The sequence below is a fragment of the Electrophorus electricus genome, chromosome 5 (assembly GCF_041902795.1).
Source record: "Electrophorus electricus isolate QZ-2024a chromosome 5, ASM4190279v1, whole genome shotgun sequence".
NCBI classification, from domain to species: Eukaryota; Metazoa; Chordata; class Actinopteri; order Gymnotiformes; family Gymnotidae; genus Electrophorus; species Electrophorus electricus.
The window spans coordinates 26,401,910-26,425,365 of NC_137501.1; the positions used below are offsets into that span (position 1 = coordinate 26,401,910).

At 40.5% G+C, this 23,456-nt stretch overlaps 2 protein-coding genes across 3 annotated transcripts; one reads left to right on the plus strand and one right to left on the minus strand.

The window, feature by feature from the left end:
• The first annotated feature begins 242 nt into the window (after positions 1–242).
• degs1 (delta(4)-desaturase, sphingolipid 1) lies at positions 243–7,742 on the plus strand. The gene is made up of 3 exons (XM_027022990.3): positions 243–513; positions 4,134–4,876; positions 5,546–7,742. Exons 1-3 carry the CDS (start codon positions 432–434, stop codon positions 5,690–5,692), a joined length of 972 nt encoding a protein of 323 aa, XP_026878791.1. The 5' UTR covers positions 243–431; the 3' UTR covers positions 5,693–7,742.
• A 141-nt stretch (positions 7,743–7,883) lies between these two features.
• Positions 7,884–18,734, minus strand: nvl (nuclear VCP like). Of its 2 annotated transcripts, none has more exons than XM_027022989.2 (23): positions 18,370–18,734; positions 18,117–18,187; positions 17,980–18,032; positions 17,722–17,812; positions 17,449–17,524; positions 16,825–17,124; positions 15,843–15,945; positions 15,652–15,728; positions 15,407–15,541; positions 15,035–15,136; positions 14,802–14,919; positions 14,537–14,681; positions 13,391–13,700; positions 12,466–12,684; positions 12,183–12,287; positions 11,858–11,920; positions 11,194–11,313; positions 9,944–10,043; positions 9,753–9,859; positions 9,567–9,643; positions 9,161–9,249; positions 8,953–9,050; positions 7,884–8,110 (listed from the first exon to the last, which is right to left on the minus strand). In XM_027022989.2, exons 1-23 carry the CDS (start codon positions 18,424–18,426, stop codon positions 8,066–8,068), a joined length of 2,661 nt encoding a protein of 886 aa, XP_026878790.2. In that variant the 5' UTR covers positions 18,427–18,734; the 3' UTR covers positions 7,884–8,065. The 2 variants fall into 2 exon arrangements, with proteins under 2 accessions (XP_026878790.2, XP_026878789.2); XM_027022988.2 differs by having other exon boundaries at positions 16,762–17,124.
• Between the last annotated feature and the right edge of the window lie 4,722 nt (positions 18,735–23,456).

A 23,456-nucleotide genomic window follows, 5' to 3' on the forward strand; every position in this document is an offset into this window, starting at 1 on the left:
TGTGTACAATCTTCTGTAAAGTTATATCTTATATCTGGAGCTAGAGTTGATGCATTAAAAAACCTAGGTGCCAACTTGATCTCTTTTGGACAGATTAGATAAATAGATCTACATAAAATTTGCACATACGATGTTCTGTGAATCTCAGGTTCCTTGTTATAAATACAAAGTTGACTTATATGAGAGCGTCCTGTTTCGTGGCCCGTGGCTCCTCCCGCATCGACGTCAGCGCTGGCTTTCAGGACAAATTGATGGGGAACAGCAAGTTAACTGTTCTCACTCAAGACTGTGAGGCGGTGTTAGCTGACCTGACGAGCTAGATGAGCCGAACTATTCAGAGTCGCCTGCACTAGACGACACAGCTCTCTTCTTCTGTCGAAGAAACGGTTAAAGTCGTGTTAAGGAAACCATTACGAACAAAGTCGCGTAAAATGGGGAACAGAGTTGCCCGAGAGGATTACGAATGGGTTTATACAGACCAGCCACATGCAGACCGGAGGAAACAAATTTTGGGTGAGCGGTTTTTCCCCTGACCTGTCTTGAGGGACAAATTGTTTTTAGCCGAATGAATCTGAGACATTTCCGTTACAAAACGGTCACATTATGCAGTTAAAGCTAAACCGTGTTATTTACAGCGAAATGTTACTAGTTAGCTATAGCTATCTTAACTGCATGCTGATGACGTGCCGGCCTTTTTCTTGTACGAAAACGTTGATGGCTAGCTATCTTAGTTTACCAGCTAGTGCTAATACGCAAATTAATTTCAACAATTGAGCGTTATATAACTTATAGTGCTTATGATTTTATTAAGATAGCTAGCTAACTTTGTTGCCACTTGCACAATAAAGTGTCCGTCAGTAGTTACGAGTTTTCATTCGGTTTAGCTGAAGTCACAGCGTGATGTAATGAAACGTTACGTTTCATGACAGTTATGGCAAGATGGCTATCTAGTTAGCTAGCGAGGCTAACTCGCGTCCTGGTGTTGGCAGAAGCGCCACTCCCTGTAAATTGCGTTCACCACAGACTGACATATTTTACTCTGACTTGTCAGATGTTGGCTATTTTAGCTGTTACTGCTATAGCAATTTGTTGGCTAGTTGGCTAGCTAGCTTCCTGCTTGACGGATAGATAGCCACCCCAGTTAGTTAGCTAAGTTAGTTAATTGAATCTTCTACTGTTAGTTGTGTACCACCAATGTTGGCGAATAGCTGGCTTGAGTTGTGAGGCGTTTTTGTGCCGTATCCTTTTTTGTCACACTAAAGGTTTGAATATCTCCTTGCTTGAGACACTGATAAAACGAGCAAAGGGTATAGACTTACTGTGGCACATCTACTAGTGACACTCTGGCAAGCTGATATTGCAGTGATGCAAACGTTGAAAGATAATATGGAGGTTTTTGAGAGCAAGTAGCCGATGTGTGTAACTCGGTTTATGGGCGTGGAGGGAAGGTATCAGGAGACCAGCTGTTTAAACTTCAGATGAACACGTTCAGTGCAAGATAGCATGGATCTTCCTTGGATGGCCACCCTCTGAGTAGTGATTTTGAATAAAATCTCGTCTTGCTTCGTAAATCTCTTGTATTTGTTTAGTTTGTTTTTTTTGTTTGTTTTTTTTTTTGCTTGGTCTTTGTAACGTGTACACAGTGCTCCCAGAAGCAAAATCCAGCCCCAACTTCACTGTTTGCCGTAGTTTTGGTACGACAAACGTTTGCGTTTCGCATGATCAGCAACTCACATAGGCGTGTCTTCATAGTTTGATTAAACTTTTTGCCTCGTCTTGCATAAATGTCTCCACTAAAGTCATATTATAGCTATCAAATAGGCTAAAGGTTGGTGCAATATAACACACGGTGCACTAAGTTGGCTAGATGCACCTGATTGCCAACAGTCGTTCTGTGGAAGTAATTTGGCAAAGTTTCTCAAGCCCAGAACCTTTGCGTGAGAGAAGGGCTTACTGCACGATAACCTTCTGATGGATTAATATAGCTATATCGATAGATTTAGGACTTTAGGACCGATCAATGTTTTATGTTGTGAACTTGCACTGGATGATTCGGTTTCGATTGTGTTTATGTGAATTTATGAAAACCCCTTTATCTTGCACTAAATTATGCCAAGGTGGCGTGTCTGGGCAAATCTTTGCCCGTTCAGCAATTCTTGAAGCAGCACATTTAAGAACAGTCGACTAATCGTTTGCATGTGATGGAAAGGTCGTCTACTGACAATTGTAATCGTTTTATGACATGTTTATTGCTCTCGTATTTACTTTGGGGACTGACAAAGGAGAGAAACATCATGTCACACATTTTAGACGAAATATGATTGCTTAGTAATTTCCACTGAAAGTAATTAATTCTTGCGATAAAATATTAGTTTCAGGAGGGGGTCTGAAGTCCAGCATGGTTGGGGCAAAGCTTAAACAACAGAGAGACAGACATCTGGGTTATTTAAACTGAGTGCTGTAGCAAGCACCAGAAAAATGCATGTGCTTCATGTTCTCATTGCTACTGAATGTTTAATGCTTTGTTGGGTTTAATCAAAATCCAATATCATCAGATCCCAAGTATCATGGTATTAATTGCATAATTTCCTAAAAGAACTTGTCTGGTTGGGAACTAAAATGTCATGCTTTAATAATGTGCACTTAAGGTAATTTACGCTTAGGGGTGTGAACCTAGTTTTTCACAATGTTAAATATGGAATTGTTGTATTATTAAATCAGAAATGGATAAATCACTAGTTGTTACTATTATACAGTGATGTAATTTATACAGCTATAAAAAATGTAAATCCATTTTGTAAATGTAAACACCACCACACTCAAAATATTGCTTCTGAGTCATTCAGCAAGACATTTTAATGACTTTTGTGATGAGCAATTTGCAGACACCAAGAATGTGATTTGAAAATTTTGGTGCATTTCAAGAAAATAAGGCCCAATAGATTGAAAATGCAAAAAAATACCTTGTGGCTCAAGCTTGTGTATTTGCCTGGGCACGTGGCGACATTATGCATAGTGGGTTTTCAGTTTAAATTTGGCCCATGTCAAGCAACTAATTTACAGGAAATTACTAATCTCTGCTGCGACATGCCCTTAGATTATACAGTGTGTGCTTTTCATAGTTCTGTGGCTGGCCTGCAGTGTAAAGTCTTTTGTAAAGTCATATCTTATATCTGTAGAGTGATGTATTAAAACCTAGGTGCCAACTTGATCTTTTAGGTGGATAAAATCAATAAATCTGCATAAATTTACACATGCGCTGTTGTTTACTCTTTAAAGCCTTTTATTAGAGTATATAATACAGAAAGGACCTAGAACTTGTTTTACTTCTCCTTGACAGTTTATGTAGGCTACAGTGTATTTCTATCAACACTTACAAATGTTTAACATTCTAATATGTTGACACTGGTACTTTTAAGGTGAAAGCAGTTTCATAGGGGTAATATCAAACACCACACGCTTTCCTTTCTGAGGTATTGTATACAATTTGTTGCATAAATGTTCATGTTTACTGAAAACTCAGTTTGTATTTAATGCCCTACTAGTCCGATCAGTACTGCGTTTTATGTGGCTTGTTTCTGCTCAAATTATAACCCCTATGAAGTCATGTCTGTATCTTTACATGGCCAGCTATGCATTATAATTCAAAAACATTTGAAAAACAAACTGACCTTGAATCAGTGGAAAATGCCAATAACCACTAAAATCTTCCTGCTACCAGTGTATACAGAGGAAGGTCCAGGCTGGTATGGTCAAGAGCTTCTTGAATAGCAGCTACAGGGTTTTTTGTTTTGTTTTTTTCACTCTCTCAAATTCGTTTTTGAGATCATAGCTGAACTGAACACAGGCCAAGCCTCAGCTTGAGGCTTGGCCTGTGTTTTTGCTATCTGCAAATACAAAAGACTAATAGTATGAAGTATGTAATAAGTTTAATCTGTGTGGCTGTTTTATATTTACATACTATTTGAAACCAATAAGCCCCAAGGCCTTAAAAAGAGTAAGCTGAGAACAAGTGTTCTCAGTCCTCAGAATTTATTTATTTAATTTTTCTTCTTTAATTTAAACCGTTATCTAGTGTCCTATATTTTAAAGTTAAAAATGTGACTAATCTAATGTTCTGTTTGTCTTGTTAGCAAAATATCCAGAGATAAAGGAATTGATGGGACCAGATCCCAGGCTGAAGTGGATTGTCTGTATGATGGTCACCATCCAGATTCTGGCCTTCTACCTAGTTAAGGACATGGAATGGAAATGGCTGTTGTTTTGGACATACGTGTTTGGAAGTTGCCTAAATCACTCAATGACGCTAGCCATTCATGAGATTTCCCACAACACGGCATTTGGAAACAACCATGCCAAATTAAACCGTTGGTTCGCCATCTTTGCCAACCTTCCAGTTGGCTTGCCGTACTCTGCCTCTTTTAAGCGCTACCATCTCGACCACCACCGTTACCTGGGTGGTGATGGCGTGGACGTGGACATCCCTACCAACTTTGAGGGCTGGTTCTTCTGTACCCGCTTCCGTAAGTTCATCTGGATCATACTGCAGCCATTATTCTATGCCATACGACCTCTCTGCATCAACCCAAAACCCATCAGCCAGCTGGAGCTGGCCAACGTGGTCATCCAGTTCACATTCAACGCTCTCCTCTATTGGTTGTGGGGGGTGAAGCCTGTTGTCTACATGCTGGCAGGTTCAATGTTAGGTATGGGACTTCATCCCATCTCGGGACATTTCATAGCTGAGCATTACATGTTCCTGAAGGGCCATGAGACCTATTCATACTATGGGTCTCTTAACCTGCTCACATTCAATGTGGGCTACCACAACGAGCACCATGATTTCCCCAGCATCCCAGGAAGAAGGCTGCCTTTGGTAAGACATTTGGCCAGGAGGGTGGGTTGGGGTGATTTTTGTTTAAATGTAAAAAATTACATTTGCCCCTGTTTAATATTCAGTGCCTCTTCTGAACCTACATTTAATTTTAATTTATATATAACCTCAAATATGACATTTGCATCTAAATTTTTACCAAAACTGAACCCATCACCATAGGAAAACAGTAAACATTCTGAATAGGTGGCTTTGAAATGTTGTGTGGGGGGGGGGGGGGGGGGTTTTAGTTTTTTTAAGTAATTATTTTTCCTTTCAGAAAACAAAAAACTTGAATGGGTTTATATAATCATAACATATAACTTTGGGGCGGATGTATATTTAATTATATAATGGAAATTTGGGGACAACATTTGAAATTAAAAATGAGTCAACCCTTCTATTAGAAATGTTGTAATGACTTACTGTAAACGTTAGACTTGGGTGTCTTTTTAAACAGTATTTTAGATTAGGTAGCAGTGAATCAAACAGTCTTAACCATTTCACTTTTAACATGAACTATTATGGCAGTGACAGTGGAGGAATGTCTTTCTCAGGTAGAGAGCAGATTAATTGAAACTGTTTAGAAAACCAAGTCACGATGACAAGGCCCCTGTCAAAGAAGTGTTTTTAAGTCAGCTCCATACTGAACTCACTTATATTTACAAACAGGTGAAAAAGATAGCTGCGGAGTACTACGACGACTTGCCCTGCTACATGTCGTGGGTGAGGGTCTTGTATGATTTTATCATGGACGATGAGCTGAGCCCTTACTCGCGCGTGAAGAGGAAGCTGAAGGGAGATGTCAAGCTGGAGTGAGCCGAGCTGCTGTCATCACAAACAGCTACGTCGACCAACACTGGAGACTGGCCCCTACACGCCCCCAGATGCCACATCGTTAACCGCTTGAGAATAGTTGTGTTGCTGCGCACCTACTTGTGTAAATGAAGCGTGCACGTGCGTGTGCGTATGAATGAGAGAGACAGAATTTTAGTCAAGAGCCAATTCATTTATTGTTTGCAGAAAGAAAATGAAATTACTAGTCCTTATACATTTGCCGGTTGAATCCTTGGCATCAGTAATATAATCCACAATTCCATTTACCTTTTTGAATTTTTAGAAAATTTTCTAAGGTATTTCAGTATTTTAATGGACATTTTAATTCTGAATTTTGAAACGGGCACCTTTTTTGTATGGTCTATTCACCTAAATAATTTTCAAGTTTTCTTAAATGGAAAAAGCCCATATAATTCTATAGAATTGCTACATGGATAAGCACCTAGCCCTGAAACACCTGTTTAATATAGCTTGTATATAGCTGCTCTAACTTGACTCATCCATCCTGAACTATCTGACTGACTTCTACCCAGCAAGTGTTATGTTCCACATACAAGTGCTCAGCAGTAGATATGTGTATTTTAGGGTGCTTTTGTTTTGTTTTTTTTTGTTTGGTCTAACACATGGTATGTATGCACAGGAGGGCTGTACACTTCAAGTTCATCGTTCTTGTTGAATAGTGTTACTCTGTTATTTTAGGCAACACATTTTGGGCCACCATTTTGCTTCAATATCAACACAGTTAATTAGTAAATGTGTAGGCATGCCTGGGAGAGCAGCCTGTAAGTTAAGACAAGTCTGTGCTTGTGTGGAAAGGCAGGGAGGGGGTTGCACCATAACACTTTGGGCCAGTTTGTTAGATTCAGATTAAGCCTAAGATGAGGCTAAATAGAGTCTACTAGGTGATTCACAATTAATTGGTAGTACAGTCTGGTAAAGTTTGGACCGGTTTTATCCATGTCTAGAAACCCATTTAAGATGTTCACTTGAAAATAGACAAGAGGCATTCCTACTTTTGTTCATCCTCCTTAGTTTGTCATGAGTAAAGTGATTGGACAAATGTTACTGCTCATGTCATGCTAGCTTGTTCCCTGGTTTAAAACTCTTGCTTATTTAAAACTTAATTCTACCAATAAATTAGATTATACATTTGCTATTGCCTGGATATAACATTTATTGCATGTTGAATTTGTGGGAGTTTTAATTCTATACCAACATGGCATGTGGATTCAGACATGTTTAGGCTTTAATGATTACAAGAAGCCATTGTTGCACAGCCAGTGGATATGACTGTTTGGTGGCAGCATATTAAATATTGTAGCATATTGTGCTACAAAATAATTTGCTGACTGGATGCAGTTTTAAGCACCTTAACATTAAGATCAGTAGCATAATCCTGTTCTGCTGTAGCAAATACAATTGTTTAGTTTTGACCAAAAGTAGCATTGAATGTCAGGTGGTCTGCATTTAAGATGGTGTCTAGAACAAGAGAAACTGATGTTTTGTATTAATATCCCCTGTAGATCTTCAGTTTGTAAACAAATATGGTTTATTAAGTTACCATATGCTATGTCCAAGCTTCCAGCTCCTGTTCCAAAAAGAAAACTTAAATGCCAAATTACCCTCCTGTTCTGTGTAACTATTGTTGATAATGGCTCGGGTTCTGAAATTTTGTCTCTTGATACGATGTGTATAAATTCCTAAGCACTGGAACTTTGTGTCCTTACCATTTGCAAAATGACCAAAACTAATCCTGATTTACCTCTAGTAACCCTTCAAAACATCAGATTAAGGTAATATCTGAAATGCATCTGACAAAAGGCTAATTGACCCAAAAAGTAAACTGTATGTAAATTCACCATCCCTGGAGTGTGAATAGGTTGTGGAACCTTTCCTTTATCAGTATTAGACCTTCAGTCCTTTTAAGCATCCTAATATTTGGCTGTTGGATTAATGTTTTGGCTATATTTAAACAGTTCCATTCCTGTTCTGTCTTTATGCATTTTATTAAACCACTTCCAACTACACTAAATGTCATTCGTGCCATCAAATGATTTAAAGGGAAGTAATATTGGTTTGGATAAAACTGAACTAATGGTGGTAGACTATTCAGTCTACAGTCTAATTGGCTGTGATGATTCCAGGATCTTGTATGTGCAGCAGAAGAAAGATGTAACATTCAAAAGGTATTTATTAAAAGTATCAGGAACTACAAAAGGCACTTCACCCCCATTTGTTATTTCAACATGGCCTCATGCCCTGAGGTCAATATATTACATCACTTGTTGCATTAAAGTACAAATAATTGAGAAAAGTTGGTATCCAAGGTCTTGCTGCAAGCAGTGAGTTTAATGTCTATCTGGTGAGCGATTCCCGCAGTTTCTCATACATTAGCTGGTCCTGCATGGAACAAAGCAAAATACAAAGAATGTCAGCTCTTCACCTTTATGTTCGACTGCCCTGAAGGCTACTAAAAACAAATGAAAGAATGGCCAGCTCTTCTCCGTCATCTGACGCACCAGAGGGCCAGGCTTAGTGGCTCTACTTTTCCAACAGAGACTCGGGAACAAAACACGATTCCTAAGAACATCACCTTAGCTCGCCGTGGAGATAAAAAGCAGAGAGAACAATAAAAATAGAAACAAAGCAGCGGTTTAAGAGAATAGCCCGAGCGGACGAGACTACGCCTTGATAAAGCAACGAATACAAAAAGCTGTTAGACATATTAACCTCTGGAGATAACTCCTCTAGGACCTAAATCAGTGTGGCAACTATGACTGAGGGGAAACTCCTAGCAACCCAAGCTCCCCAGGACTAGACAGACTGGATCACGGAACATTTAACAAGCATCAGGTTTTGCAAAACAGGTCCAAGGGTGCACCTTTGATGGCTGGTTCTCTCTCACAGGAACCTTTGGCTTTAGGGATGAGTTCTCATGATGGTATGGGAGCACAGCTAAGCAAATATAAACTTGTGCACGTAACAAAAATGCACGACCTGCCTCCACTCTAAACCTCCCCACAAATCTGAGACCTGTTTCAAAGTTCTTCTAGTTCTTTTGGACTAGTCAGTGATGACACTTCTAAACAGATGTTTTTTTGTTTTTTTTTCTTAAGCAGGACAATAGATATCATTAAGCATCCTTCAATATATTTATCCACGTGCCTCAAAATCAGCTACTTCAAAGTGAACTTTTTTCCATTATACTGTTTAAATTCCTCAATCATGTGAATGGCTCTCACCTTTTTAGACACAGATGGCCGGACCTTTTTAAATGCTTCTTCAAAGTTCTGCTTGCTAACCCTTAACTCTTCAGCAGGGCCACAGGAGAAGGTGTGCTCTATGTTAGAGATTAAAAAAAATCAAAAGTTAACCACAGTTACCCTCGTCATAATCTGACATTTGTATGGCATAAAATATTACAAAAAAAAAAAAAAAAGTTAGCGTTACCTGGATTTGCAAGAGAAGTTCGAGCACAGAGGTGGGCTCTTAAAGCATTAACGGAGGCCTCTCTTACCAGTGCAGACAGGTCAGCCCCACTACACACACATATCATGTTTATATACCTTTGTGTGCAAGTATACTGAGGTCCACTGCTCAAACAGGAATGTTAAATCAGTAAATAACCACAAAACCATAAATGCGGTCATCTTTAGCAATAAAACTTTAGTGCTTTAAAAAAAATAAATAAAAATTTTAAAATGCCACCAATATCTCTTAAGATGACAAATAAAAGTTGTACCTTACATGGTTTCAACCCAATATAGAAAGTTTTATTTATAGCAATGCATCAATTTACCATGATTCGGTCAAGCATGCTCATAGAAGTAGAGCAATTAGGTATCAAAATACTCACGTAAAATAGTCACAGCGTTCATCACTGGCAATTTCCTCCAAACTGACGTCAGATTCCAGATGAGGTTTGGTACCTCCCTGTGGCAATTCCACAATTCATTGACCATTTGCTCACCTTGCAATCAACATCAGTCAAATACCACCACGTTTCTGTATTTCCAAGGGTCTTGTTAAATGAAACATTCACCTTGGTGATTGTGAGCAGGATGGCATGTCTGTCCACTGATGGAGGCAAGCCCACATACAGGGTCTTGTCCAGGCGGCCTGGCCTGAGTACAGCAGGGTCGATAATGTCTGCGTGCAATCAAATGGGCTTTTAGTCACCCATGAGAACAAGAGAAATGCAACGTCATTAAAACATGCTCCTAAATTTCTTACCTGGCCGATTCGTGGCGGCCATGATGAAGACCTGGCGCCTGGCCTCCAGGCCGTCCATCTCCGTAAGCAGCTGGTTGACAACCCGGACGCTGGACCCGGACTGACCAGAACACAACAGTGCATGGGGTTACATGTTTACTAACTAAAGCATTTTAGCTGAGATCTTAAACCCTGACCTACTGAGTTATCACTGCACAGCCTAAGCCCACACTAAGAAAGGAATTGGCACTGGAGGTTCGATTTATTACAAGACTAGCATTGTGGGTCAGCTATGCTCTCCAAATGTTTTTATTCCTTTAAAATAAAAATAAAAAGATAATCCTAAAGCTATCTTCACGACAGGAACATTGCGATTATTCAATATCATTACACAAAACCAAACCTTGCTTAAACTAATATGTAGTAAAGGAAAGTTCTCCCACATTCACAGGTGTCCAACTCCAGTGCAGGCTGCTTGAACACCCATGTTAACTGGATGCAGTGGGATGGATAATGTTGTGAACTAAACTGCATCTGCAAGACTGGAGCACTTGAATGACAGCTTTATTTCAAAGGCAAGTGGATGAAGCACCGACTTTGCATGTTGGCAATCTGATCCCTTGTATTTGTTTAATATTTTAACACTCCCTTTACACTTGTTTTTGTAATACTCGATGTAGTTATTTAAAATGGAGACAGACCTTTAGTTATACGCTAAAGTTTAGTGCAAGATAAATTATTCCAGGAATTCAAATATTTGTTACTATTGGCATGGATGAATGCAGCAACAAGCATTTGAACAGACCACCTTCTGATACCGATCATGACGTCACTGCCAGCTCTTTTGATCTGGTTCACATGTGCTCATGTCTTGCAGCTTCAGTATCAGCTTTACAACAGCAAGTATTATCCACAAAAAACTGCAGGTGTCAATATACCCAAGACACATTTATATTTGATCATGGTTATAGAAGAAGTGTAACTGCTGTCAAGTGCAATCTGTCTACCCAAGTCACTTTTCACAACCAAAACCACCCGATGCATCGCATCGCATCACACAATATAACCATCCAGGATCTAACTTAAATGAGAATTGGTCTCATTAGGCATCTTCCTCTAAATCTTCCACACTGCAGATCTAACCTGTATATTGGGGGATGTGTTTGGGGACAGTAGAATCTTTTATCCCACACCCACTTTCTGACTCATGTATTGAACACTCCCTTTTGTTTTAATGGCTGCCAGAGGATGTTGCGATTCTGAATTGTCACCTCATGGCCAGAACGTCGTGGGCAAAGTGCGTCGATCTCGTCAAAGAAGATGACACACGGGGCTGAGTTGCGTCCTCTCTGGAAGACCTGGCGGACGGCCCGCTCGCTCTCACCGACGTACTGCGGAACAGCGGTTTATTTTGAAAATCCGGCTTGACAGCAATCGCAGACGATCAGTCCCCTCAGGCTGCTCGTTTCAATAAAGGCCTGCTAGGAAACCACACTGCATACCCACCGTAATACGGTGATGCACAATCAAAAGGTAAACAGGTCCAGATGCATTGCCAAGAGTTTGAAGCGCTTTGCAAAGGCACTAGTGCTGACATTGGATGAATTGGTGTGTACTGTGATCTGCCCTTAAAGCAGGATACTGAAATATTCCTCACAGTGTGGTAACCGAATCGCCAGGGCGCTCCACACACCAACAACAAAGTAGGATAAGGCTCGTCTTACTGCAGGCTTGCTGCCTTAGGCGGCATCTTGGAGGCATAAATGTATTTATTTGTGGAAATATACTACCTTCATCCTTCAACCATGCTTCTAAAGTTCTATTGAGATAAACTTTTTTCCAGGTCAGATGCCATAGATCTGAGACCATTAATGCCATTTCTTCCCCTAATCTCAGCATGAAACAAAAGTAGCATGTGGCAGGGAAGTTACTCACCATGTTCAGTAACTCCGGGCCCTTGACTGATATAAAGTTTAAGCCAGACTCATTCGCAACTGCCTGTAATAGCACAGAATCTTAGTAAACATATGAATGCTGCGAAACCATTCACACAACTCCACACTACCGCATATTAAAAAACAAATCCTCATTAGCATAACTAATATACACTTATTGGCTTCAACCGACTGGGGGAAAAATTTTTTGTAAAAATTAAAAAATAAATAAATAAAAAAAATCAGCAATGAAAATCTATTTAAATACACAGAGATGTTGACAGGACTAGAGAGAGCAGAGAAGATGCTAATGAATGGAGGTATACCTTAGCCAGCAGGGTCTTCCCACAGCCTGGAGGCCCAGCAAGCAGTACCCCAGCAGGCGCGCTAAGCCCCAGAGCCCTGAACTGCTCCGGGTTACGGACAGGGGCCTGAGTACACCGCATGCACAAGCGTGCACGCACACACACACAGATCATTATATTGCAGCAATATCAGTTACTAGCCAATCATGTATTGACTTATAATCTTTCAGTTTTAATTATTTGTTTGTTTTAGAACCATGTCAACGCCCAGGATGCAACAGGGCCAACAGTATGGAAATCCTACCAGGATGGCCATTGTGAGCTCCTCACGAATATCCTGCAGAGCACCTACGTCATCCCAGGTGACGTCGGGCACCGTGGCGAAACCCTCACGCTTGGCCGATGGCTGGACGCTGGTCAGCGAGGCCCTGAAGTCGTCCATGATGATGCAGAGGCTGGCCAGCTGCTCCTCGCTCAGCGACTCGCTGTTCTTCAGCAGAGCCAGCAGCTGCGGCAGCTCCCCCTGCAGGTGAGAGGAACAATCGCATCAGCGAGGGGGGGGAATACGGAGGGGAATACTGAAGCCAGCACGTTTGCTTTGATCTGTTCGATAAAGTGAACAATTCAACTGAAATCTACCAGTAATTACAATGAACCATTTAATTTTCTCCATTTGTTTTCCTCTAGAAAAATATCATTTGTGAAATCAAATCAAAATCATTTGGGCAAAAAACTGACCTAATTTTATACATCTTGACTATAAGAATTATTATCTGTATAGGGATTATTCATATAAAAATGCACCCAAGACATTTAAAATGTAATTTATTTTAGTAGTTGGTCTGAGACACTTTAGCCAGAAGTTATACTCTAAGCCACATTTGATAAAACTCCTCCCAATAGACCATCCAGAGTCCATTACAAAGCAGAACATAAGCAGATTTGTCTACAGGAAAATGAAAAACATCAAATAAACTCAATTTTCCAAGCAGCCGTCATTCCCACATAACATACATCACGAGGATACAATCCACACACAAGTTACATGAAACCTGCATTTGAATTGTGTCTGATAGGATACTATCCTATTGTATGACAATTTAAGAACACTACCGTTTCCAGGTAATAACTGGAGATCCCCCCCCCCCCCCCATTTCAGAGGCCTTCCTATAATACAACGCATCACAGGATCCAGTTGCCTTTTAATGCACTGACACAAGTGCACTTACTTCTGTTGCCATGACCTCAGAAGCTGGCGCACTCGATCCCTCCTGTGCATCACTAGCGATGCCCGTGTCCTGGCAGTCCGCAGCCTGGTTCGATTCCTCCTTAGCCCCTTGTTCGGTCTCAGGCACAGGAGGACGGGTGGAGGGGCAGGCACCGGCCGCCAGCCGCAGCACCCGGTTGACAGCACTCATGGCCGCCTCACGGCACAGGGCCATCAGGTCCGCCCCCACGTAACCAGGAGTGAGCCGTGCCAGCCTGCGGAAGTCGAAGTCCGCCGGCAGCTTGAGCTTCCGGCAAAGAGTTTTAAGAATCCTGGAGAGAGAGAGAGAGAGAGAGCGAGCGCAATATAGGGCAAAGTTGGAGATGAATGAAGGATTCTAGGAAAAGATACGGGTCTGGTTTTCCTGAAAGCACTGTACTTTCGCGCAACGGAAAACCTCCCCCACTGAACTGGGCAAAAGGTCATCAATATAACCAAGCTCATAATGTGGCCAAGAGAACAGAAAAGAGAAAACTGAAGGATTTACTGAATTATCCATTTATGAGATTACTGTAACAAGGACAAATTCCGACAGCAACAAAGCAACAAACAATCCACCTGAATTCCACATATGTTCAAGTTCTGATAACTTTGTTCCATGTTAGATGACAGCCCACCAATTACATCTTCCCACAGGCCATTCGGGCCCTGAATCAGGGAAACTGATAAACTGTGGGGACCACCACCACCATGTAACATAACTGTATATCTGTACATCTGTATATATAGATTTATACTCAATTACCTTGTTACACAACAACTGTAGATAGGTTATTATACAAAATGGATCTGTACATTCTGTAGATTGTGTACATATATACCCAACCATATACATTGTGTATATAATCATAATATACATATATTGTACATACATTGTTAATATATTTCGTACATACATAAAATATATATATATGCAAGATAAATATATATATTCTTTCTCTATGCACCCGTTTTCTTTTCCTCAGTTTGGACAGAGCACTCTCCACCATTTCACTGCGAGTTATACTGTGTATGACTATGTATATGACGAATAAACCAAACTTGAACTTGAACTACTTGAGAGGTAACCAGTGGGCAGTGTAGATGCTGGTGTGGGAGAGGCACTCACGTTAGGCGCGTGTCTTCATCAGGGATTCCCAGGCAGATCTCTCGGTCGAAGCGGCCCGCCCTTCGCAGAGCCGGATCGAGAGAGTCTGGCCGGTTGGTGGCCCCGATAACCAAGACCTGTGCTGGCACGGATAAGGAATTCAGGTCTAGAGCGAGAGCAAGTGAGCGCCAAGGGAAGAGAGCAAGAGAGAACACACGCGAGTCAGGGAGCAACCCATGAGCCAACTATTTCTTTCAGTAAGGAGGTATCTTAGAAAGCCACTCACCATCCATGCAGGTGAGCAGCTGAGCGACGATCCTTCTCTCCATGTCCTTGGACGCTACCTCCCTCTTCGGGGTGATGGCATCAATCTCGTCGATGAATAGGATGCAGGGAGCATTGCTCTGCGGTGGGACCGTGGCACAGAAAAACAAACATATGTTCCAATTATATACCAGAGATTTATAGGTACATTCTTTTGAGCTCAGTCACGTGTCTCTTCCTTGGAAGCGCTCTTACCACGGCATGCTCAAACAGCTCACGTAGCTTCTGTTCAGACTCCCCCGAGACGCCTGACACCAGCTCAGGAGCAGAGACCTTTAACATGGGTAACTCCATTTCCTACAATAACCCAGAATTCACCCCTCTGATCACAAAACAGTGGCGGCAAACTAGTCCAAACACTTAAAATGATCATATGTATTCCTGTAGTGGAATACAGATGGCATCAGTATTACTAGACAACAAATAGAGGTTCCTTTGCAAGCCAAAGAACTTTTTTCAGGAACACTGACCAAATGCATTGTCACATTAGCATACTTGGCAGAAGTGTTCCTTTAATCCTAATCCACACTATTAATCCGCTTGGGCAAAACACCAAAGCCCCCTCACCCCAGCAACCGCCTGGGCAAGAAGGGTCTTCCCACAGCCTGGCGGCCCATGGAGGAGGAACCCGCGTGGGGGCACCACCCCCAGCTGCTGGTACACTTCCGGGTGGCGCATATGGATCAGCAGTTTACACAGCTCCTAAAAAACAGAGACGCACGCCATCTGGATTTACCGCCATGACACCGACTAGCGTGCACTGTAATGCATTCGCGTGGTCGTGTGAGAGCACACAGTCGCTCATATCATACCGTCAGAGTTTCTTCGTTCCCACCAATGTCATCGAACTTCACTGTAGAGTGCTGAAGGTCAGGTCCCTTGGTCCGTGCTTAAAAGAATGCAAGCAATTGTGCATCACACCCAAGCCACTTGTTCACGATTCACTTTCTGATAACTAGAGAAACGGCCTTAATATGTATATCACATATAAGCAGTCACCCACCTTTTTTTGCCATTATGCTTGCCTCAATGTCCACATCAACATTTCTGACTTCTCGTTTCGCTTTACTTTTTCCTTTCTTCACACTCTTCTTTGGTTTATCATTCTATAACAGCATAAATGTGGTAACTCAGAGGTTCAAGTACATGACTAGTAATTGGAAGGTTACTGGTTCAAGCCCCTCCACTGCTAAGCTGCCAATGTTGGGCCCCTGAGCAAGGTTCTTAACTCTCAATTACATGATTTGTATTCAGTCATAGTTCTAAGACACTTTGGATAAAAGCATCATGCAAATAATTGTTTTGCATCGGACTAGTGCTGAAGTCAAACCTCACACAAATAAACTATGCACTCCTGTTGCAGTCTTGCACATTATCCTACTTGCTGCTAGAGTACTGTACTAAACCAGCACTGTACTCTGAACTGTTCTGGCTGCTACCAGTGACTGCTATGTTCAGGGTAGCATGTCACTGATTGCTATGCACAACTCGCTTTACATATGCCCAGTACTATGTACTGTACTAAATTGGACTGTCTACTCATTTTGTTTTTGTCCTGTCCTGTATTTATTATTGTTTATTTAATGACATTTTGCACTATATTGGACTGTTTGCACTTGTGTAGCATGTCTGTTGCACTGTTGTTTTTATGTTGCACCATGGTCCTGGAGGAACATTGTCTCGCTTTTGTTGTGTACTTGTAAATAGCTGAAATGACAATAAAATCTCTTGAACTTGAAACATAAACGCAGCATCCACAGCAGACACCATTATACTGACTACAGTATAAATTAGTTTACTGAAAACAGTAAAGTTTCATTTACAAATGCTAATTTTACAAACCGCTCTCCTCAATGTTAAACCAGTTATTTTCATTAGTGCCTCTCTGTAATGACCCCTATAAATACCCATTCAAAAATTACATTCTGGTATTGTGTGTTTAGCTCATCACTGCGATTTTGGTACGGTGCAGTTTGGTGACCCACAGGAGAGGCACGATCCAAAGCCACATTTATCGCAGGCCGGCCCGACTCCTCCTCGCACAAATCAATGAGGATGCTTTCCTCATCTCTGCTTCCAGCCTTGTCGATGAACCAGCCGCCCGCAGACACCGCGGTAGCGGGCCGACGACGGGCGGAGCCGGCTTCTGCGTGCTCGGCCATCGCAGAGCCCATCTGTGAGGCTGGATGGGGTCTGCTTGTTGACCCCTCCCTGGATGGAGTCTCATCCTCCGGGTTCCCCTTGCGGTACAGGGACATCAAGGAGTTGTTCATGTGATTGGAGTTCTGTCGAGGAGGACAAAGATCATCCATGCCGGTGTTACTCAGCAGGCTGGGAAAAGTCCCGTGCTTTGCTTTATTTGGCTCGGTTCCACCTGGTTATCTGTGCTCCAGTTAGAAAGAATTCTGCTTAATCTCCATTTAGCAGTACTTCTGAATAACCGAAATGGCTTAAAACAGATGAGGGGACGTTTGAAACTGAGTGATAAGATGTTCAGCAATTTATATATGATAATACAAGGCAGTAAATTAAATTGGGCTGAACTGGACAATAGTACGTGGCATGAACAATATGTCGTAGAGAGAGTAACAAAAAACTCAACCTCTCACCTCGGGCTCTGAGATGTCTCCGTCACTGTCTGTGGTGTTCTCTAGGATACTGCTGCCCTCACTAAAGTGTGTCACCCTGACCGGGAACAAACATCTCTTGAACATAATAACTACGCAATGGAAAATCAGTTTCAAGTGCTGCATTTAGCAAGAGTGCACTGTAAATGGCCAGACACAACTAGCAATGTCAGTTGTAAATTTATATATGTAGTCATGGAACGGAACCTAGGTGTAGAGCACAGCTTTAAGGTGCATATTATGATCTGCTCTTACCAATCATCCTCCTGGCTGTGTCTTGCTCTTTTGGCCAAATGTTTTTCTTCCAAAGCAGACAGACCAGACTCGCTGCATATTACTCCGTGCACTATAGGTAAACCACATGTATAATGCCTTGTAAACAATGGAATATGGGAAATTTGAATTGTGACTACTTTGTTAAAGGGCACCCCACCAAAAAAAAAAAGTTGTTCTGTTATCCCCAATTGCTACGCAATAGTCCTGTGATTAACTCAAAGGCTGGAGAAGTTTCACCTTTCTCTACTTGAATCCTGAAGGCGGTTCGGTTCCGTCGCCCATAATCCATCCTGTGTAATTAAACATTCACATCATAACTCGACCCCATGTAATAGGGCAAACTCACTCGGATGGGGGAAAGGATCACAGCCCACCTGTACTGCTGCTGCAACTCTGCGGCCATTCCAGCAACATCCACATACTGGCTGCGCCTGGACTTCAGGTACTAAAGTTACAACAGTTAGTACATACAATTGTCCTCATGTGTGCTCGTTAGAGAGCTGATTTGGCTGTGAAAAACACGGCGTCTCGTAAAATAAAGTGTTAACCTTTTAACCTGGATAAAATAAGTTTAACCTTATTTACACATCTTATTCCCGGAGTAGGTGTGAACAAGCTTCAGCTGACCTGTTCGACTCTCTGTCTGAGGCGTTGATCTATGTAGCCTCCACTTCGTTTCTTCATTTTTAACCGCGGCGGAAATCCCTCATTACATTCCGTCTATTTTTTTCAGCCGAACCCAGAGAAGTTAACTAAAGTGAAATAATATCTGTCAAGACGTTACGCTCCTGAGTAAATTAGCTGGTAAGCTATCTAATAAAAAAAATGTCACGACTTCATACAGATAGCAGTCAGAGAGTTAACCGAAAGAAATGAGTGGAATTAAGCCCTTTGTCACAATTATACGAAAAGCTTTGTAGTTTAAAGAGAAAGATTTAAGATCAGAGCGTAACAGATATTGACCCATGTGAGGATACCCTGCTTTACGTGTTGAAAAGCTGAGGGAAATTAATTAGACTGCCGCCTGCTGTATTGGAGCGCTAAAATGTGGCTGCGGTCAATTTGCTACTGCCACCTAGTGGCTAATACGTTGTGGAACGTCAAACAATTTTGTACAGCCACTTTTTATAATCTGATTCACATTATAAAATTCATTATTCTATATATATCAATTAAATCAAGCCGGCGACGACATGGACTTAATTCTTTCAGTTTACAAAAGTTATTAATTAATCTGCATAACAGGGTTTATGCCGTCAGAGAAAACAAAACAAAAGGGAATACTGTTTCAGAATTAGTATCGTTATTTTGATATACAAGTATCACATGCACCATGAATTTCTCTTGGTGCAGGTGTCAAACATCAAGAGACACCTTCTACATTTCTAAATTATAGTATTATAGCAGACTAAAATAGAGAATAGAATATATGAAGAGACATACAATCACGAGTATTATAATGCAGTACAAGTCAAGTCTAATTAGAATCAGATGCTATTATAGGACACAGTGTATCTGGCTTAAGTACACCCATTTAATAGTATGTTGGACCTACTTTGGCCTCCAGAACTGCAGCAATTCTTTCTGGCATAGTTTCCACTATGTGCTGAAAATACTCTGCAGGAATCTTGGTCCAATCTTGATAGGATAGCATCTCTCAACTTACATGGAGGGACTGACATGTTCTAAACTGCCTGTTATACCTTTACCCAGGGATGTTCTATAGGATTAATATCTGGGGACTGTGAAGGCCAGGGAAACATTGAAAATTTGCTGCCTTGATACTGGAACAAATCCGTGATTATACAACCCTTGCGGCAGGGTTTTTTGTCTTGCTTAAAGTGTCCTTCTGCCAGAGTTTAAGCAGCTGCCATGAAGGGATGCACTTGGTGACAATACATAGGTAAGCCCTACTGTTCAAACATCTACTGATTTCAGAGGACCCAGGGTGTGCCATGAAAACATTCCTCACTCCTTTATGCCACCTCTACCAGCTTGAACTGTTGACACCTGACAGGAAGGACTCGTTAATTCATGCTGCTTGTGCCAAATTCTTACCCTCCCGTCATCATAGTGCAACAGAATTTTGGGTTAATCTGACAAGATGATGTTCCACTGTTTAGTTTTCTGCTCTTCTGCCCACTGGAGCTTTTCCGTTCTGTTTGCCTCAGACAGCAACGACACTCGAACAGACCACTTGACTTTCCCATTCTAATGTGGATTCACACTGAAACCGACCCACAGAAAACACGATCACCTGAAATTATTCTGTTCTCCGGGGTCACGTTTTAATTTCGGTCATTAATAACTTTGAAACAATTTTATGGAGTTAACAAGTTGCTTCTTAAGAATTGTTTTTGATAATATTCATTTGTGACATGTTTATAATGGTTGTTTTGTCCTGTTATTTTCTCTTGTGTTGCTGTTGCACAGATTATGGAATGATTATGGAATTATTTATTTAGATTTTCATACAGCCTCAGTGGGATTATGCATAATCATGACTTGGATGATTTTGGACTCTTGTTTTCTGGCTTTGGATAGTGATCTTGCTATATGAACTCTACGCTTGCATCCACAACTTTGTCTCCTGGTAGTTACATTGATGAGAGAGAGTTTAAATGGCGTTTTTTTCAATTAGTCAAAACTGACCTTTCATGACCTTCATTATAAACTTTTCTAAGCAGTCATGACCTCACCCTGTCATAATATTTACTATCAGATCTTCCCTGTGTCCAAAGTGATCTCATGGCAGGAATTTTCTAGCCAACCATTTCTCAGTCAAGCCAATTCAAGCAGAAATGCCACTGAGAGCGTTTCTGATGAACTCCTGTCATTGTACTAAGTCGGTAAGAAAGGGTTAACTACATAAAAATAAAAGTGAATGACTTAAAAGTTTGATCATTTTAACTGAATCTATATTTTATGGAATTGTGTAATTAACCTTCATTATAAACTTTCCTAAGCCGTCATGGCCTGTCCCTGCCAGAATATTTACTATCAGATCTTCCCTATGTCCAAATTTGGCGTTCCGTGACAAATACAAGGTGTCCTTTAGCATCGTCCTTTCTAACGACATGGTGAAAAGGAAGCAGGATGTGAGTGCAAGCAAGTCATATATATATACATGTATATATATATAGAGAGAGCAAATTCCAGTGTTATCAAAGTTTATAATCTGGCGTTAGATATGACCAGGACATTAATGGTAAGAATGAATTTTCATCACATTTTTATCACATTTGATTCATATCCTGGAGTATCTAAAACACAACTACTGTCAAGGTATGGCCCCTCCTCCCACACCTGTGTGTGTGTGTGTGTGTGTGTGTGTTCATCTGTATGGCCACGCCCTCCCCATGTTGCACACCTGCTCCTCGTTTTGTATTGTTATTGTGCGTGTATATAAGTTTCTTGTTTAATTGGGAATGTTGTCAGTGTTTAACCTTACGTTTGCCTGAGTGCTACATTCTCTGCTTTTTTTTTTTACGCAAATAAACGTATCATTCTGTTTCCTGCGACTTGTCCCCGCATCCTGCTTAGCCTCCTCTCATCAAAACTACATAAGTGATATCTTGTAATCACTTATCAAGATGACAATTATCACTGTCTAACACAAGCTCCAAGTTAGACTAGACAATTTATTATTAGATGTACACATTTGCATATATTTGTCAGTGGCATTTAGATGAAATAACACCCTAAGATGGGAAGTAGCTAATAAAATGCCGGCCTGTACAGATTTTTTTCTAGCTAGCTGTTTAGGCACTTAATAGCACAGCCAGATAGTAAGGGATTACAGTAGTCCAATATTGAAATAATAAATGCATGGACTATCTTTTCTGCATCATGTGAAGAGAGCATGTTCCTAATCTTTGAAATGTTTCTAAGGTGGAGAAAGACGGTCCTAAAAACATTATTTATTTACGTGAGCTTCGAACGAGAGACTGGGATCCATAACTCCAAGATCTTTAACTGTTAGAGAAGATGTGATTGGGAGACCATTGAGTTTCATTGAGTAATTAGAGAGTGGGGACCTAGCTGATTCTGGGTCTAATAGAAGCACCCCGAATACCTCTGAATGTTAGAAATTAATTAAAAATAACAATGTCAATGTATTTAGGACGCATGCATTTAGGACATGTAATTTTTTCAATCACAGCAATATGTTGTTGCATTTTTTGCATTATGCTTACTACAGAATTAACAGTCAAAAGTTCAGTGACTTTGCATGCAGAGTTGTAACTCTGCATATTACTAGAACTGTGGCTAGAATCAAAATCAACACTAGTGTCGTTCCTAAATCCCCAATCAGCTAGTCGTAAAGTTAACATTCAAATAGAAAATAAAAATGCAGACTTCAGAATTAGTTAAAGAGAATAGCTGAGAGAATAGAATAAATTATCCGTTACTACCCCTGTTTTTTATCATCCCTCCATCCCATGCCATCTTCCTCTATTATTTGCTTTTCTATTTTGTTCTGGTATCTCCTTCTTTTTAAAAAAACATTGGCCAAAAGACTAACTAAAACACTGACATACTTAAGACCTTTAATATTTTTAAAAATATAACATTAGGAGAATGTTACTTATTTCACCTTGACTGTCCACTTATATATCTGTTTTGAGTATGATTTTCCTTGTTCAAGTGACAACAATAACAAATGTAGCATGTCACAAATATATACATGACTATGTATGAAAAATCAAAGACATCAACATGAAACACTGGAGCTGATTTCAGTTAAGCACCTAGTGATGGAAACCATAAAGACTAACATTGTCATAAAAATGTTGAGAAAGTTAATGGTTAGTAGATTACAAGTGGTTAAGACATACATTGTTATAGACTGTGCTTACTGTTGTACACCAGATGGACATAGTGCCAAAGCAGAGGGTCTGATGGAGCAGGTGGAACATCAACATTTAAAACAAAAATGAACTGCTTGTATTTAGTGAACTAAATAAAGCAAAAGGGTCCTATGCATGGCATACAGATCCATATAAAATCCATCCTCACGTAAAAGATATATTGTCCCAATCATAATAAGTGACAACTATGACATAAAAAACCTTCCTTACATAATACAAGCAAGCAATTATCTTTTAATTTGACCTACCCCAGTAAATCATGGTACCTAAGTTGATGAATAACAGGGTGGAATTACTTGTCAATAAACAAAGTACAGAATAGGAAAGCAAAACTATTCTGTTGCATCTTCTTTGAAATGACTCTGCAAGAAAAATGTTGATATGAATAAAAGCTTGTATCCCTTTCTGATACAAGTCAAAAAATATCTTTAAAGTGGCTCAAACATGAGAACTATGTGTATTCCTTCACAAACATTTACAAACCAATGAAAAAAATCTCCCCTAATATGTTTATATAGACAAGTGTCTGTGGGAGCCCCAAAGCTATAATGTACATTCAAATCACAAAATATATATCACAGTTCCTACAAAAAAAAAAAAAAGTAAAAAAGCAAACAAACAACAAAAAGGGGAAAATCATAAATGAAAATATCCCAAATATAATTTATTAATGTCATGTTTGTAAGCAGCCTTGCTTTCCTTCTTCCTAAAATAGTGACACATATTTTAGGTACTCAGGCCACTGGAAACAAAAATATACACAGCAGTTCTTCCACACATTTAGTGGAACCTGATTTTTTTGTTAGATAAATATGTGTCGGTTATGACAGTTAAAAAGACCCG

Coding starts and splice junctions, on each gene's coding strand:
- degs1 (XM_027022990.3), top strand. CDS start 432: ATGGGGAACAGAGTTGCCCGAGAGGATTACGAATGGGTTTATACAGAC. Junction 514..4,133: donor CCGGAGGAAACAAATTTTGG/GTGAGCGGTTTT, acceptor TTGTCTTGTTAG/CAAAATATCCAGAGATAAAG. Junction 4,877..5,545: donor CAGGAAGAAGGCTGCCTTTG/GTAAGACATTTG, acceptor ATTTACAAACAG/GTGAAAAAGATAGCTGCGGA.
- nvl (XM_027022988.2), bottom strand. CDS start 18,426: ATGAAGAAACGAAGTGGAGGCTACATAGATCAACGCCTCAGACAGAGA. Junction 15,729..15,842: donor AAGCATAATGGCAAAAAAAG/GTGGGTGACTGC, acceptor CATTCTTTTAAG/CACGGACCAAGGGACCTGAC. Junction 8,111..8,952: donor GGCCATCTGTGTCTAAAAAG/GTGAGAGCCATT, acceptor TGTTCCATGCAG/GACCAGCTAATGTATGAGAA.